The sequence below is a fragment of the Temnothorax longispinosus genome, chromosome 2, assembly GCF_030848805.1.
Source record: "Temnothorax longispinosus isolate EJ_2023e chromosome 2, Tlon_JGU_v1, whole genome shotgun sequence".
Classification (NCBI taxonomy): Eukaryota; Metazoa; Arthropoda; class Insecta; order Hymenoptera; family Formicidae; genus Temnothorax; species Temnothorax longispinosus.
Window position 1 is genome coordinate 23,593,073 of NC_092359.1, and position 15,274 is coordinate 23,608,346.

Here is a 15,274-nt window from a genome sequence, read left to right on the forward strand (position 1 = left end):
ATGACGATGAATGACGAATGACGACGAGAAATATCTCTATCGTCTCCGTTTATTGTTAGCGGAGATTCGAACCCGACCCGACATATAAATCCCGACCATCCCGACTTATCAAGACTCGAGACTGTAGTTGAGTAGTTGAGGTCCATATTTTATAGGCGTCACCGGCGTCACTGTTGACTGCCGTCATCGGTTAATGCAGGTTAGGTTAGGTTAGGTTATGTTAGGTTAATGTTGGTTAATGTCGAGATTGTCGAGTTGATTACTTGGTGTTATCGTGCGTAATAACGTGGATTCGTTGCATTCAGTGGCACTGGCAAGACTGACAAGAGTGGCAAGTGGCTCAAGTGGCAACTGGCACTTTGGTATATGTCATATGTGGCATACATACAACATTCAACCTGCTGCCTGATCAAGCTTTATACAGCCACATCTGCTTTCATTTTTCATCTGCTTTCGACATGTTCGGTGTAATGTTTACAGAATATACGTTTCTGTACAAGTCTCTTTGAATTTGAGATTAAAATGTCAAAAATGAATTCGAAAGACAAAGACAATAAAACGTTGCACGATAAACTGAAGCAATTTTTTCGCATAAACAAAGGTAAATGTGTTATTAGTGTATTATTAATTATTACGTTTCGCGGACATCTCATCGTCATATAGTCGCAAGTTTTATGTTGTGTCCGATATATTTAGATTTATAATTTATAATCATATCGACCGGCTTTGCAGGAAGTTACAAGAGTCGCGAAGAGTTCACTTTGACTTATGATATCGAAAAAGAAATTAGTCCTGAAAGTCCAGTACATCATCGTACGAAAGCGATTAAAGAGCTTCGTGACGCAGTGCTCAATCAACAGTGGGAAGATGTATGTACATACACATAAGTATATCCCTTTACATGTAAAAAACATATGTGTTGACAAAGTGTCATTCTAAATATTCTATGCAGCCATAAAAAAATCAGACAGAAGTGATACTTACTCTACATTTAATTTTTATTCACGTTGTTTCTAATAATAGAGAGCGGCAGAACGTTTGTGGAATTTAGTTCAAGATTTGCTAGGAAAGGACGTTCCTCGTGAACATAGGCATTTAACGTTGAATTTTTTAAAATGCCTCGTACAAGGACAATATTCTAAACTTTCATCATTGATGCGTGTAAAATTTTTCATGGTAGTGAAGGAATATGATATTCCCGAAGATATTGGCCCTAGGTATTCTAATATGATACTTTACCTACTACTTTGTTTTAACATTTTTTTTTGTTTATCGCTTCTTAAAATATTTTAGATTGGAATTGTTACAAACATTAACGGAACATGGGAAAGATATTTTACATTTGGAAGAACGAATGGGTCCTTTCCTATTAGAATGGATGCCTACGGTAACAGCGGGAGATGGGAAAAGAGGAGCCGAGTTTTTGTCTCTTCTTGTTAATGTTATCAAATTCAATTCAGCTTACATCGATGAGGATATTGTATCTGGTCTTGTTCAGTAAATACCCTAGAAATTATATCCTTTTCTAAGTTAAATTATAATTATTTAACTTTTTTAAACAGGTTATCCTAATTGTTTTCTTCAGGTATATCTCCCATTTGTGTTATTATAGTAATAATACTGAAGTTGTTTCTGGATGTTTGGAAGCTCTTGATGCAATTATGTGTTATAGTAATTTGCAATCTGACTCGTTGCAAACCTTTATTATAGCTTTATGCAGAAGTGTAAATGTTGAGACTTATTGTCAAACAAGTTGGAAGGTACACGTAAATAATATTTCAACATATTCAAAAACATTTAAAATCCCTTTTCTACATTAATATTTAATGGTTTTACAGATTATGCGGAATTTATTAGGAACACATATGGGTCATTGTGCTTTGTACACAATGTGTCGCTTGTTACAAGATACAAACTTTCAACGTGACGTTCGTCTATTACGAGGTGCGGTGTTTTATGTAAATATGGGTTTATGGGGTACGCACAGAATATCAAAATTAGAATGTACACCAGCATCTGTTTTACCTTCGTTTTATCAAGTACGTATCAATATATGTGTATGCATACATGTGCAATATTTGACATAATAAAATGTCTAATTTCTACATTAACAGGCTCTACAATGCAACCATCCAATTGTTATGTATGAAGTTACTTTATCGATACAAAGATTGGTGAATAAGTATGGTAATGAATTATGGGATCCTACATGGAGCATCATTCTCGATATCATAGAAGAAATTATTACTCACACTGGTAAAGCTTATTAAAATGTTATATTTAATCTAATTAACGAAAACAGTAGCTATAATATATAGATACTGTATGTATGTGTGTATGTACATCTAAATATACATATGATAAAATTATGCTTTTTATACATTGTCTCAGAAACTAGTAATCAACCGGCAACCAGACAGGTTTCTACAAGTTTACATGAGGCAATTACTAATATTGAAAATTTGATGGATGCAAACAATTATAATGGTTGCATTCAGCGTTTTTATGATCTTGTTGAACGTTGTAGCGATTCTCGACCTGTAAGTGCACCATAAGTGCAAAATAATATAAAATCTATTTACAAATAGTTACTATTAATTTTTATTTCCAGGAAGGATCTGTATTAAAATTAATTGAATACAGAGCTTCTATGATAGGCCCTACATATTATCAATGGCAGACCAAATTAGGATCCTTGATGGAACGTTACTATAAAATTGAAACACGTACAACCATTAGAATGAAGGTTCTAGATGTTCTAGCTAATGTTATTTACGTTAATAGGTATTATAAATTTTTCTAAATTTAGTAACACGTGCTGTAACTTTTTCTTTTGTACATATGTATATATGTGCGTGTGTGTGTGTGCGTGTGTACATACATATTCAATATAAACATCATTCCGTAGGTCGAGATATGAAGATGAACTTATTGAGCGAATAGTTGTACCATACACGCAACATGTGGATATAGATCCAGATATTACAATACGTACCGTCACAGCAAATTTACTAATAGATCTTTGTTTGGAATGTGATACTAAGCGATGCATAGAACTTTTAGACATACTGGAAAAGGTATTACAATTGTTAGATGTGTGTATATTTCTCTCTCTCTCTCTCTCTTCTCCCTAATTGTGAAATAATTTGTTTATTTTAGATAATCAACAAGCCTTTCACATCAGACATTCCAATCTCTATGGACGCTGATATCAAAGATGTAAAAACTGCTGTTGTTGGAGTTATAAAGATATTCACTTCTAAAATTTATCGTTTGCCATCAAGTCACGCAATTTGTGCTTATAAAATTTTAGTAAATCATCTTGAGCAACATTACAAAGATCCCTCAGTTTTTCATGATGTATCAACAACACGTTATTTGGTAATTATTTTGTCAATATAGAATAAAACTTATGGATATACATTAATGTAACACATTACAGATCTTTGAGTGCTTTTTAAAAATCAGAGCAAATTCTCTGCATCATCTTGGTATATTAGATGCATCAAATGCTGCGGTAACACGATTTAGTCCGTATCTTATTTTGGAACATGGTACAAGTGAGCGTATGAACAATGCAGGTGGAGGCAACAGTCCTCCACCAGCAAGTCCAGTGCCATTGCAACATTTATCTTGTCACATTACTCCGATATCTTTAACTCATGGGTGTAAAACTATCATTTCATGCATCAAACAAGAAAAAGGTAATGCTTTAAGACACACAACACTTTATTTTATGGAGCTTCTTAAGTAATATATATATATATATATATATATTTTTTTTTTTTTCTTGACAGATTGGAAAGTTTTATATCTTATATTGAAAGAATTACCTCAAGTGATGCAGAATAGAGCATTGGTATTATCTCGTCAGAGTAATGATATTGATTTTTTTGCAGCAGCTTTGTGTTCAATGGTTAGTTAACTCATTCTTTATCTCTTTCTTATAAGCATTATGTTATTCCTCAAATGCTCATTAATTTTGCTAAAACCTTTAGGTGAGTGATAAGAGTTTGCGTCTTCCCGAGTCACTTTATAATGTTCCACCTAAATTTACTCTCTCCGAATTTCGAGTCTACGTTTTTCCGGTACTAGCATCTCTCGCATCGTATCATGCACATTTGGAACCTTATTTACAACAAAGTCTAATAAAATGTCTAGAGGTAAAATATGCATTTTATATAGTTATACAGAATATGACAAGTTAATAAAGATAATACATAAAGATTTTTTAAAAATCTTTTTCTATAAATGTGTTTGGAGTAATAAAAAATTTAATTGATCTTTAGGTTGGTCTCACAGCAAAGTGCGCAAGCCAATGTGTAACCAGTCTCACAATTTGCACATTAGAAATGCGCGATGCAATGAATAAACTTTTATCTGAAGTGCTGTTAAATTTATCAAAAATTTCTGCAACAGTCTACATTGCCATACCTATTATAGAATTCTTATCAAGTAAGTTTCTGGTTGTCAAAAATAAGAGTTTAATCGAGTTTTTATATTTAATTTGTTAGGCCAATTTTGTAAATGTAAATTTCTATTTTAGCTCTAACTAGACTTCCAAAAGTTTTCGCCAGCTTTATTGGAGATCAATATATGTCTGTATTTGCAATACTATTGCCGTATACCAATCCTTTCAAATATAATCATTATACGGTATCTCTGGCTTATCATGTAATTGCTGTATGGTTTTTGAAATGCAGACTTCCTTTTCGGAGAGATTTTGTTAAATTTATTACTACGGTGTGTATAATTATGTCAATATGTTACTTAATCTTTAAGAATATGGAACAAAGGTTTTATTTTATTTTATTTTTTACAGGGATTGAAAGCAAACGTGATAATTCCTCTTGAAGAAGGACATCTAATGAAATCTGATTTTAGCGTTATCAACGAAGATTCTTCAAACAGAAAACGTAGTTCTAGTTTGACTGAACAAGTAAGAATAAAGATAATTATATTTATCAAAATGCCTTTTAATAATATTACATGTATGCATAAATAGATTCTTAGAATTTATCATATCGCGTGTGTGTATGCATGTACGTTTATGTCTTTACAATTATTTTATATTAGATAAATGTGTATATATATACTATATATATATATATTTTTTTTTATGTATTTACAGGGTAGTAGAGGTCGAAGAGAAAGGCCAATAATGGCGAATCGAATGATAGGAGAAAGTAGAGCTTTGGATTTAAAACCTCCAATGGATGAAGGTTTGATGAACTTTCATATTGAGCTTATTGAAACTTGTATTGATTTAATGGCTCGTTATACATTTTCAAATTATTCAGCACGGCCTAAAAGGTAAAACGAATTTCTTAATTCCCTTAATCTTGATTATTTAGAGCAAGTATGAAACAAGCAGATTACATTAATTTTACAACAGGTTACCAGCTGCCGATTTCCTCCTTAAAGAAGGTCAGTCAATGACTTGGATTCTTGGCAATAGACTTATCACTGTAACAACAAGTGGTTGTAGTAATAAAGCTATGCGTGGTGGACTTTGTGACAATTGTTGGGTAGCGTGTAAACCTGGCTTTCTGTTACTCGATCATACAAAAACCTCTCACTCAAACTTACAACGTACTTCAAGCATTGAGGTATTTATATAATTGTCTTAGGGAGCAAGATAAATTCATAAAAATATTCCAAAGTATCATTCAAAATGGAATAATATAATTTTAATGTGTATGTGTGCATATATGTACATATATTTGAATAGCTGTTTATTTATAAATACCTTGCATGTACTTAGAAAAAGATATAGTACATATAAGAATTTACAATATTTATAGACATCGAAAGAAGATAAGTTATCCAGACAATCTTCTGGTGGTCATGGAAGTTCAAATGCAAATACTGCTACAAATTCTCCTACGGAAGAATCGAAAAAATCCACAGAAGATTCTGACAGTATGAAAAAGGAATTTCTCATAGAGAAAAGTGACAAGGATCAAATTGAAACATCAAAATTGGGACAGATATTAAATAGCGATAAACAAGATGGACATATACTCTGTGCTTGCTGGTGTCAAGGATGGGCTGAAATATACGTTCGTAGACCTACAGGCGATATGTCTTGGATTATGAGGATTCAGAATTCTACACAATTTGAAACTCCTATGGATTTTCCTATACATGACATTATGGCTTTGTATATGCCAAATCAAGATGTAGTATCAAATAAACAGCAAGAGGCTGCCTCAGAATACTCTGATGATGAAGCAGAAGTATTTCCAAAATTAAATTATCTGTGAGTTATTTAGAAAGAGAGAAAGGGAGTTGATAAATATTTCTTATTACAGGAAGTGCCAAACAAAAGTAGTACGCAGTCACAGAATGAACATGGCGCGAAACCGATAATTTCTTCCATGGTGTCAGGTCCAATTGCAATACCTGGTTCGCCAGCTCGACCTAGTCCATCTCGGCAAAGTTCAAGAGACAGTTTAGAAAGTTTAGAAGAAGGTGAAGAAGGTATTTATTATATTACATAACAATTTATGCTTTTTTAAAATCAAGTATCTAAAAAGATGGAAATCTTCCATAGATACACGGCGTTCCAGAAATCCAGTACGCCGATCGAATTCTAGTCCAGAAATGAGCGCTACGTGGAAAAATCCATTTTTAAATAAAGAAAAATTAAATGTGCAGCAACAAGTTGATAAAGATTTTACTTGTTCTGAGCTAGAGATTAAACTGGATGCAGAATTGAAGAAGCATTCAAAAAATATTTATACAAAAGATATGAGGTATATTTTTATCAAAGACATTTACATATTTATTATTATTATTATTATTATTATTAATGATAATTCGTAATAGATAAAAATTTTTTTTGAAACTCTTGTATTTCCAAAAAGTGCTTGTATTCAAATAAATTATTAAGCTCGATAATGTGGCTTAATATTAGACTTTTGCTACTGTAAGAAAAAAAATTGTTTTCTATAACTATATTTTTATTAATATTTATTTGCATGATTTATAGAGTTAGTTGCGAAGCTATACCAGAAGAAATATTTGGTATGGGAACAACTCCACCTTCTTCAGAAAATATTGGAGATCATCCAACCGCATTACGTTCGCAACGTTCTTATCCAGGAGCGACACAAATTACTCAAACTATTTCAACTACCAGCAATACAGTACCACCATCTCCTACAACTGTACAGGTAGAGATAATATATTAATGAAATACTAATAAATTGATAAAGATTATACTTTTACAATGTGAAAATTATTGTAGGCACCAGGAAATTATTTAGGAATACAAACACGCTCTGCGCAAATACAATCTGCGTCTACCACAAAAGCGCCGCAATCACCTACTCAAATTTATTCTCGATTATCCAGTCTTGATTACAATCAGAAGCAAGTGCCACTGACTGTTGAAAGTAAACCACCTATTGGGCGAACTCATATTGCAGATAAGGTATATCAAAAGAATTTATTCCCTCTTATTTTTTGTATATTGCACTAGTTATAATTGATCATTCATTTTAGCAGAAAGATGAAAGGCCAGATCCGTCTACATTGCCTCCTTTACCTATACCTTTCCGTGATAGAGGCCACACAATCTCTGTTATGAGCCCAGTAAAAAAATCACGAGAATGGGATAATATGCGACGAGGCAATTCTCCTCGAATAAAAGATCCACCGCGAACAGGCATTAATCCGAGGTATCATATTTGCTATGTATACTTTTTTATGAAATTATGATATAAATTTTTTTGCATTTTAGTATATTTTGTTATGATATAAGAATTTATTTCGAGAGAGAGAGAGAGGGGGGAGAGGGAGAGGGAGGGAGAGAGAGAGAAAAAGGAAATTAACACGTTATACCGTTTTACAGTTTTGTATTCCTTCAACTTTACCATGCAGCGCACTTTGGCACCACCACGGAAAAGCCTTTATTGGTTCCACAGACAACAGCCATACAACGTGCGGTGACAAATCTAGATAGAATACAACCGTATGAAACTCACAAAATTGGAGTACTCTACGTCGGCCAGGGACAAGCTTCGAATGAAATTGAAATTTTGGCAAATCAACATGGTTCCCTCCGTTACACTGAATTTTTGAAACGTTTAGGGACACTAGTTCGACTAAAAGATGTCGATGAAAATATATTTTTAGGTGGATTAGATCGTAATGGCGAGAATGGAGAGTTTGCTTATATTTGGCAAGATGATGTTACGCAAGTTTGTAAATCAACATTGTGCATGAACGTAATTTAATTTGTGATTCTCTCGCGATTTTCAAAATGACAATTTTATTTGAAAACTTTTTAGGTAGCTTTCCATGTTGCAACATTGATGCCTACAAAAGCAAGTGACCCAAAGTGTACATCTAAAAAGACACATATTGGGAATAATTATGTAACGCTTGTATATAATGAATCTGATGAACCGTACAATATACAGACGGTTAAGGTGTGTATAAGATTATAAACTGTCATATAAGACATCTTTGTTGCATATAATTCATTTTTATGTACTTTCTCTCTTAGGGCCAATTTAATTATGCCTGTGTCGTGATACAACCTTTAGATCATGGTACTAATCAAGTTACGGTGCAAGCACGAGAAGAATTGGCTGAGCATATTGGTCATAGCGAGCCTAAAATTATTTCCGATCAAAATTTGGCTATACTGTCACGGCAACTTGCTCTGCACGCTAATGTAAATATCATAAAAGCTTATATAGAAAGTTTTTATAGAAAAATTAGACATTATATAATATGATATAATTTATTATAGCTCGCCTCAATGGTTTGTTCGTCTTTGAAGCAAAACAGTCATAATCCATATGCTTCCAATTGGTTGGAGCGCTTACGTCATATCAAGCGGTTAAGAAGCAGAGTATTGCAAGAATATATCAACAATAACCCGGAGACTACCACAGACGAATTATCACCGAGACCCAACAAACGAGTTTATATGGACGACTTTACGGAATATACAACATAGTCCTTGCATCATATAGATCAACACTGTATGATAAAAACAATGACGAATGGAAACAACTGAATCAGATCAAATTAAAATGCATTAACTATCGAAACAGCATCAAGAATGCACAAATTTTCCATGATTATAATAAGTATATAAATATAATACGGAATATGAAAAGAAATGATACATCTTATTATAATATATCACAAGATCTTGTATACGTGTATAATTAATGTTCTTCTTTATTGTTTGTAACATAAATAAAACAAAACCAATATCACACGTGCCATATTTTCGAGCTAGATTTTTTTTTCTTTTTAGGACGAGGTTTATATATGACCTAATATAGTCATATCAAACTTGAAGAGTAACTTTGTTTCAAAATTTGTTATTTATTCAAATAAAGGATGGGAAAAATCTTGCAAAAGTCAGTAATCGATAATGTTACCGATCGCGATATTACTGCTAAGAAATGAGGTTTATCTACCGAGATATTCTCAGAGGACCTAATTACCATAAATACCATCAGTCGCGTACAGGATAGTTTGTACTCGCGACACTCGCGATTCGCGTGTCTCGCATAGATGGTCCAGCCACTCCAGCCGGCAGCCGCCAGTCGAGGCGTAGTGTGTTTGTGTAGTGTCACTTGCGTTTCAAGCCGAAAGGATATTATGTCGAATAAATACTTGTTTCTGAAATCAGGATTCCCGAGGGCACCTTTTGGTCTCGGGATCGGACGTTATGTCTGCCAATTGCAGAGGATAACTTTAAAATTTTGCAAAAGTCACGGTACAAGTAGAGGAATGAGGTGATTCGTCTAACCTATACTCACGTGGACACAATTCTACGTGATGAAATCCAGAATTAATTCCTCTCCCTTTCTTCTTAAATCAATATTTAATTTTTTTTGCAGAGGCTTTATAGAGCATGATCTAGTCAATTACGCGAAAGAAAACCCAGGAGTGGTAGTATATGTTAAACCAAGAAGGCACAGGCATCCAGTGATAGTCGCCGAATATCGTACGTTTGCCATCCGTCTACGGCTACCGCACTCTACGGAATAGCGTGTCGCAATTATCTCAAATCTTATTTGCACAATTATTTGCTAATGTGGAATATATATTTTGTTTAGTGAATGGCGATAGACAATGGATGGAGGTTGCTAATTATAGCCAGGAGGATGTTGTAAAATGGATGGAATTGTTACGGACACAATTTCGTAATGGTCCTTCGTTAAGATTGCGTAAACTGTGGCACACGGAATTTCCATCAATCCAAGGACCATGGACACCATTTACCTTTAGAAACCCTATGTTAAATTTAGCACAGTTTCCTAATGTACGTATGCTTATCCAGGATAAGATTTTTTCTACTTTGTGTCAAGGAGATTAGTAATGTTGTACGATACATTCTATTTCTATTCATAGAAGGAGCTTGGTGCAGCTATTAAGCTTGGTCCTACAGCAACGGAACAACTTGTCGAATTATTCAAGGCTCAACAGTTGGCTGATAACGCAACTAACGATTCCACAAAAGTCTCTCAAGATGTTGAACAAACTTCAGAACGTATTTAAAGGGCATAATTTTTTATATGTTTTTAATGCAGCAGAGTTCTCATATTTCTAATTTATAGTGTATATGAGAATATACATAGTATAAAAAGTATAATTGTGTGTATTTCATAAATGCAATCGGATACATAGTGGGAAAACATTTTCAGCATTTTTACTCATTATCAGGTATGCATAGTATATGTAGCAAACGATAGAAATTTTCATTATATATATATATGTAAATGATTTTATATTATGTATTATAAACGTTATAAGTCATAAAAATCTTATTTTTTTCTCTAAATCTCCCTCCTTAAATCAGTAAAATAAAGGCTAATCTAACTTTTACATAATAAAATGAAAATTTTTTCTGTTGATGCAACTCTGCAAGATATATCTATAAAGTATATAATAAAAGATTTAAGACAATACACAAGCATCTTCATCTGACTTTTTCTTTCGCTCCTTTCTGAATGTTGGTGTGTTATGCGCCGCTTTATGTTTTGTAACATGTCGCAAAAAATCGGTCGGCACTTGAGCAGTATCTACACGTGCTGTTTTCTGCTAAAAGTTATGGTCGTTATTAGTTTTATATATATATATATATATATATATATATATATATATATATATATGACATTGGTTTTTAATTATCAAGTTTTCAATTACCGTCTGTTTAGGTTGAATATTTTCGCCTCTATTATATAAATCAGTAACTATCCCGTTTGGTTTGACTTCCTTCATATACGAATAATTGTACTCTGTAATAAACAATCGCGTTCTATTATTCATTGCCACTTTGCTGATCAAGTTGTTTTTTATACATGAATACTATATGGATTATAAAATACGCACGTGTATTCTTAGGCAACGGCGCTGAATACGTCGTGGTATTATCGTAACATAATTTTGAACTTGTATTAGATGCGAGATTAGATGTATTTAGTATTACAAAATCAGAAGCAGGGTCCGTCCCGACAGCTGGATTTGCAGCATTGCTAGATGTTGGTATATCAGGAAGACTGGTCTAGAAAATATCTTATCTATATAATCAATCTTATCGTATAATCAGTTGATTTACGAAGAGTAAATACCATTTTAGTCATTGAATCCATAGTTTTAACTGCGGAATCTGCTTCATTATTCCATTTATTATTTGTCTACAACATAAAATTATCTCTATGATATTCAATGTTTAAAAATTTTATCTATATTTTTACTTGTAACGACTTTTATTTCCAGCTCATTTCTTTTTGCTTTGAGATATTGAAAACTGTTATAACTTTTAATAATTTTATTAATATTAAAATAAATCATTATTCTTTTCTCAACGTTTTATACTCAAAACATACATGTCAAAAATACTTTGTTTTATTTTCGTTATATGCAAATAAATTAAAATCATATTTTATAAAAATAGGGGATTATCTTTACTAAAACAATGACTTTGCTTCGTCAGTAAATAATTAACGCAGGTAGTTTTTAATTGACCCAACTGGCCACATTTATTCTTCTTCTTCTTCTTGTTAAAAATATGGTACCTCTGATTCCAACACTGAGGTCAGGCCATATTTATTGAATTAAAATCAGGACGTTTCGACCATTGATTAAAAACTGCCTTAATTATCTTTACTACATGATTACGTATACAATATTTTTAAAATTTAAATGTGTATTCTACAAACATAACAATCATATTGCACACGCGCTGCACGCGAGCATTATTTCGTCCTTGTTTAACATTTAACAAACAACAAGGATGAAATAATTCCACGAGCGTTGCGAGCGTTAAGTGGAACGCACCACGCACCCAATACATCTTATGCATGCGCACATATGGAAGAAAATGTAAGTACGTTGTTAATTATTCTTTGAATTGTTTGCCTTTGGGATAAATTTTGTTTGTTGCACTGAATCTAGTAAATTTTTATTCACCTACAACATTAAAAACATTCATGATACAAACAGGCATGCTTAAAAATGTTTAACCAATATATTACTTTGTCTCGAAATAACACACGTCATTACCTTATTATCACTCATTTTAAATTTAAAACCCTTGCAGCATTGAGTGAAGTGATTTATATCACCACACTTTGTACACTTTGACCCCCAAGCGAAACACTTTCCTAGTGGATGCTGATGGTTACATCTCCAACAAACTCTCTTCGCATTATTATCCGGTGGTTTTTGTGGAAACCTTGTGGGTTCTGCTTTATTATCTGCAGTAACCTGTTTCATCTTTTCAGTATTAATGTTATAATCGTTGTAAATCGCTACTAGCTTCAACAAATCTAAATCATCTGCCTCAAAAAATTTTTTACGTAGTATTTTGTCGTGAGTGTCAAGAATGATTTTGTCTCGTATAACACTCTCTGTCATATCATTAAAATTGCAAGTTTTAGCTTTTTCCTATAAATAACAAAAACGTGAATACATGGCACATTATATGTACAATTTACAAGAAAAAAATTTATATTACAAATATAACGTACTTTCAAGATATTTATATACTGTTCAATAGACTCATTTTGCTTCTTTGATCTTGTAAAAAATTGATACCGTTCAACCACTTCTTTTTTTGGTGGATTAAAGTATTCCTCGAGCTTTTTAATCAATATGTCCATATCATCTCTATCTTGCATATTGTCAAAAGACATATTTTGTATTGCCTCGATACCAACTTTTCCAATCCGATTTTTTAAAAGATTCGCACGGATTTCATTGGATTTATCGATATATCCAGTTACTTTCATAAATATAAGGAAATCTTCTTTCCAGGTTTGCCAGTTGCTGGCCATGTCACCGTCTTTCGTTAAAGGATCTGGAGCACGCGCGTGTGCCTCCATGATGAATGTGAAGCTTACTAAAAAATAGAGTAATATTAGAGTAATATTCTTCTTTCAAAATCTTAATTTTAATTTATTCTCAACGTTATATCCGTATAATCTGTGCTGATAAAAAATGCGATGTAATCTTTATAAGATTATGCCGCATTTTTACATATAGAATGTATGTGAAATGCTTGAGTCAAAAAATATATACATAATAGTATATTGTGCACGAAGGGGCGAAAGAAGCTGAAAAAGCTTTCGCCCCGAGGTGCACACGATATTTTTCACAATATCTTTACGGAAAGTTCGACCTCCATGCCGAGAGAGAGGCGAAAGTGATCACTTTCGCCCCTCTCTACAGGCATGGAAAGTCGAACTTTCCGTGGAGGTGTTGTGAAAAAGAAATAACGTCGTATGTTGATAAAAGAAAAAAATATGTTTTAGACATGAAAAAAAAGAATGCTTTTTTAATTACGACTGAAAAGTTAAATTCGCTACTGTAAGCGCCTTATACATTTGAATGTCAAGGAGCACCTTTTCTCGTTTTCTAAAGAAAATGCCAGCAGGCACGATTATAGTGTAATACACGATTTCGTTAACAAATTTCGAGAATGGTATCGAGTATCGAGCACGTGGTGGGGCGGCGCATCAACGCTAAGCTTACTGCTGCGCTTGCATTTAATTTTTTGCACACACTCTCGCACGTACGCGACTGACGGGCATTACATATATATTATGGCATTACATTCAATTTTATTGATAATTAAAATTCATAAAATAGATGATCACGTTCTCAGCATATTAAAGGAGACATAAATTAAATAAAATGTACATGCATATTTATATTTAATCAAAAAAGTTTAGCAAACGTCTTCTATCAGATAGATAGATATGTATAGTCATATTCGTCATATACACGTACGCCATATTCACGTTTACGCGTAGATGACGTGATTGGGATGAGATTCACAACGATTATTCATCTTCAAACAATCAAGAATCAAGTTATCTAACGCGCTTACCTGATGACGGTCGAAAATACAAGATTGTCGTTTTGAAAATAAGACTCCGCGCTCGTTCGATGCAGAATATTTAAAAATATGGGATACAACTCGGGCGTGAACAAAGGAGGATCTGCTATTCTGCTATTATCCGTATTCCGTCGTTGATCGTCACCGTCGTCACCAACCATCACCAACTGCCAAGTGCCACCTGGGCCACACACTGCCGTCTGCCACATACACATAAACTACACAGCAGATAACATAATCATCGATCTACACCGAGCTACGTGCTACGTATGTACATTTCATACAATGGGTAATCCCCACGCCGCGCCGGACACCCTCACGCACGCACACATCGCTGATCGCAGCATCAGTCACCGCGGTGTCGGGTGTCGACTGTCGGTATTCAGTATTCACTACTGCTGCGTTGCGAGCGTTATTTCTGTAGTAAACAATTATTTACTCCGCGTAAACGAGTGACGTATCGTAAGTTACTACAGAAGTAACGCTCGCGTAATAAACGTAAGTATATTGACGTTAAATGTTCTTTTACGACCAAGTTATTACATCGATGTATAATAACTTGGAAAAAGATAAGAAATAATTAAGTTAAATTTAATCTACATCGGTAGAAATGGATATTAATGTGCGTGGTCACGTCGACGGTCGTGCCTAGAGACAAAAAAATGTCACTAACTAGAAACTTGTAGGAAACGACGTTTCCTATTGGATATCGGACGCTGGACCAGCTGGATGTCCACACCTCGCGCCTCGCGCCGACGCGATGTGACGCTTCCATTATGGTCAGTCTGGCCAATATCTCCCAAAGCCTTAAGGCTGTTTCCACTGAGCGCGTCACGCTAACCAATCAAATCATCCCATTTTGATACCGTCACAAGTAATGTAATAAAATGGGATGTT

General features: G+C 33.7%; 3 protein-coding genes across 6 annotated transcripts; 2 read left to right on the plus strand and 1 right to left on the minus strand.

The window, feature by feature from the left end:
* Positions 1-204: 204 nt before the first annotated feature.
* Positions 205-9,239, plus strand: Gig (TSC complex subunit tuberin). 2 transcript variants are annotated; one of them, XM_071770325.1, is made up of 29 exons: positions 205-601; positions 733-869; positions 1,024-1,217; positions 1,294-1,497; positions 1,586-1,760; positions 1,839-2,039; positions 2,115-2,256; positions 2,392-2,540; positions 2,612-2,784; positions 2,909-3,077; positions 3,160-3,381; positions 3,443-3,704; positions 3,798-3,916; positions 3,999-4,163; positions 4,290-4,455; positions 4,547-4,743; positions 4,823-4,939; positions 5,132-5,313; positions 5,396-5,609; positions 5,805-6,239; positions 6,315-6,483; positions 6,557-6,758; positions 6,995-7,178; positions 7,253-7,438; positions 7,510-7,685; positions 7,859-8,207; positions 8,298-8,438; positions 8,516-8,686; positions 8,765-9,239. In XM_071770325.1, exons 1-29 carry the CDS (start codon positions 523-525, stop codon positions 8,972-8,974), a joined length of 5,490 nt encoding a protein of 1,829 aa, XP_071626426.1. In that variant the 5' UTR covers positions 205-522; the 3' UTR covers positions 8,975-9,239. The 2 variants fall into 2 exon arrangements, with proteins under 2 accessions (XP_071626426.1, XP_071626427.1); XM_071770326.1 differs by having other exon boundaries at positions 7,513-7,685.
* A 297-nt stretch (positions 9,240-9,536) lies between these two features.
* On the plus strand, positions 9,537-10,816 carry Mrpl43 (mitochondrial ribosomal protein L43). Its single transcript, XM_071770381.1, has 4 exons — positions 9,537-9,767; positions 9,873-9,979; positions 10,092-10,297; positions 10,387-10,816. The coding sequence occupies exons 1-4, from the start codon at positions 9,544-9,546 to the stop codon at positions 10,531-10,533; spliced, it is 684 nt and encodes a 227-aa protein (XP_071626482.1). The 5' UTR covers positions 9,537-9,543; the 3' UTR covers positions 10,534-10,816.
* On the minus strand, positions 10,616-14,909 carry LOC139808413 (uncharacterized). Of its 3 annotated transcripts, none has more exons than XM_071770372.1 (8): positions 14,369-14,899; positions 13,008-13,378; positions 12,541-12,924; positions 12,397-12,447; positions 11,607-11,672; positions 11,368-11,539; positions 11,182-11,273; positions 10,616-11,076 (listed from the first exon to the last, which is right to left on the minus strand). In XM_071770372.1, the coding sequence occupies exons 2-8, from the start codon at positions 13,359-13,361 to the stop codon at positions 10,933-10,935; spliced, it is 1,263 nt and encodes a 420-aa protein (XP_071626473.1). In that variant the 5' UTR covers positions 13,362-13,378; positions 14,369-14,899; the 3' UTR covers positions 10,616-10,932. The 3 variants fall into 3 exon arrangements, with proteins under 3 accessions (XP_071626473.1, XP_071626474.1, XP_071626475.1); XM_071770373.1 differs by having other exon boundaries at positions 10,616-11,073; positions 14,369-14,795; XM_071770374.1 differs by lacking the exon at positions 12,397-12,447 and having other exon boundaries at positions 14,369-14,909.
* Between the last annotated feature and the right edge of the window lie 365 nt (positions 14,910-15,274).

Bases quoted from the DNA above. Each gene is read 5' to 3' on its own strand.
- Gig (XM_071770325.1), top strand. From the start codon at position 523: ATGTCAAAAATGAATTCGAAAGACAAAGACAATAAAACGTTGCACGAT. The intron at 2,785-2,908 runs GTATTATAAATT...ATCATTCCGTAG, and splicing joins AATGTTATTTACGTTAATAG to GTCGAGATATGAAGATGAAC. The intron at 4,456-4,546 runs GTAAGTTTCTGG...TTTCTATTTTAG, and splicing joins TATTATAGAATTCTTATCAA to CTCTAACTAGACTTCCAAAA.
- Mrpl43 (XM_071770381.1), top strand. From the start codon at position 9,544: ATGGTCCAGCCACTCCAGCCGGCAGCCGCCAGTCGAGGCGTAGTGTGT. The intron at 9,980-10,091 runs GTACGTTTGCCA...TATTTTGTTTAG, and splicing joins AGTGATAGTCGCCGAATATC to TGAATGGCGATAGACAATGG. The intron at 10,298-10,386 runs GTACGTATGCTT...TTCTATTCATAG, and splicing joins ATTTAGCACAGTTTCCTAAT to AAGGAGCTTGGTGCAGCTAT.
- LOC139808413 (XM_071770372.1), bottom strand. From the start codon at position 13,361: ATGGAGGCACACGCGCGTGCTCCAGATCCTTTAACGAAAGACGGTGAC. The intron at 12,448-12,540 runs GTAATGACGTGT...TTAATGTTGTAG, and splicing joins TTAAAATGAGTGATAATAAG to GTGAATAAAAATTTACTAGA. The intron at 11,077-11,181 runs GTAATTGAAAAC...CATAACTTTTAG, and splicing joins ATATTCAACCTAAACAGACG to CAGAAAACAGCACGTGTAGA.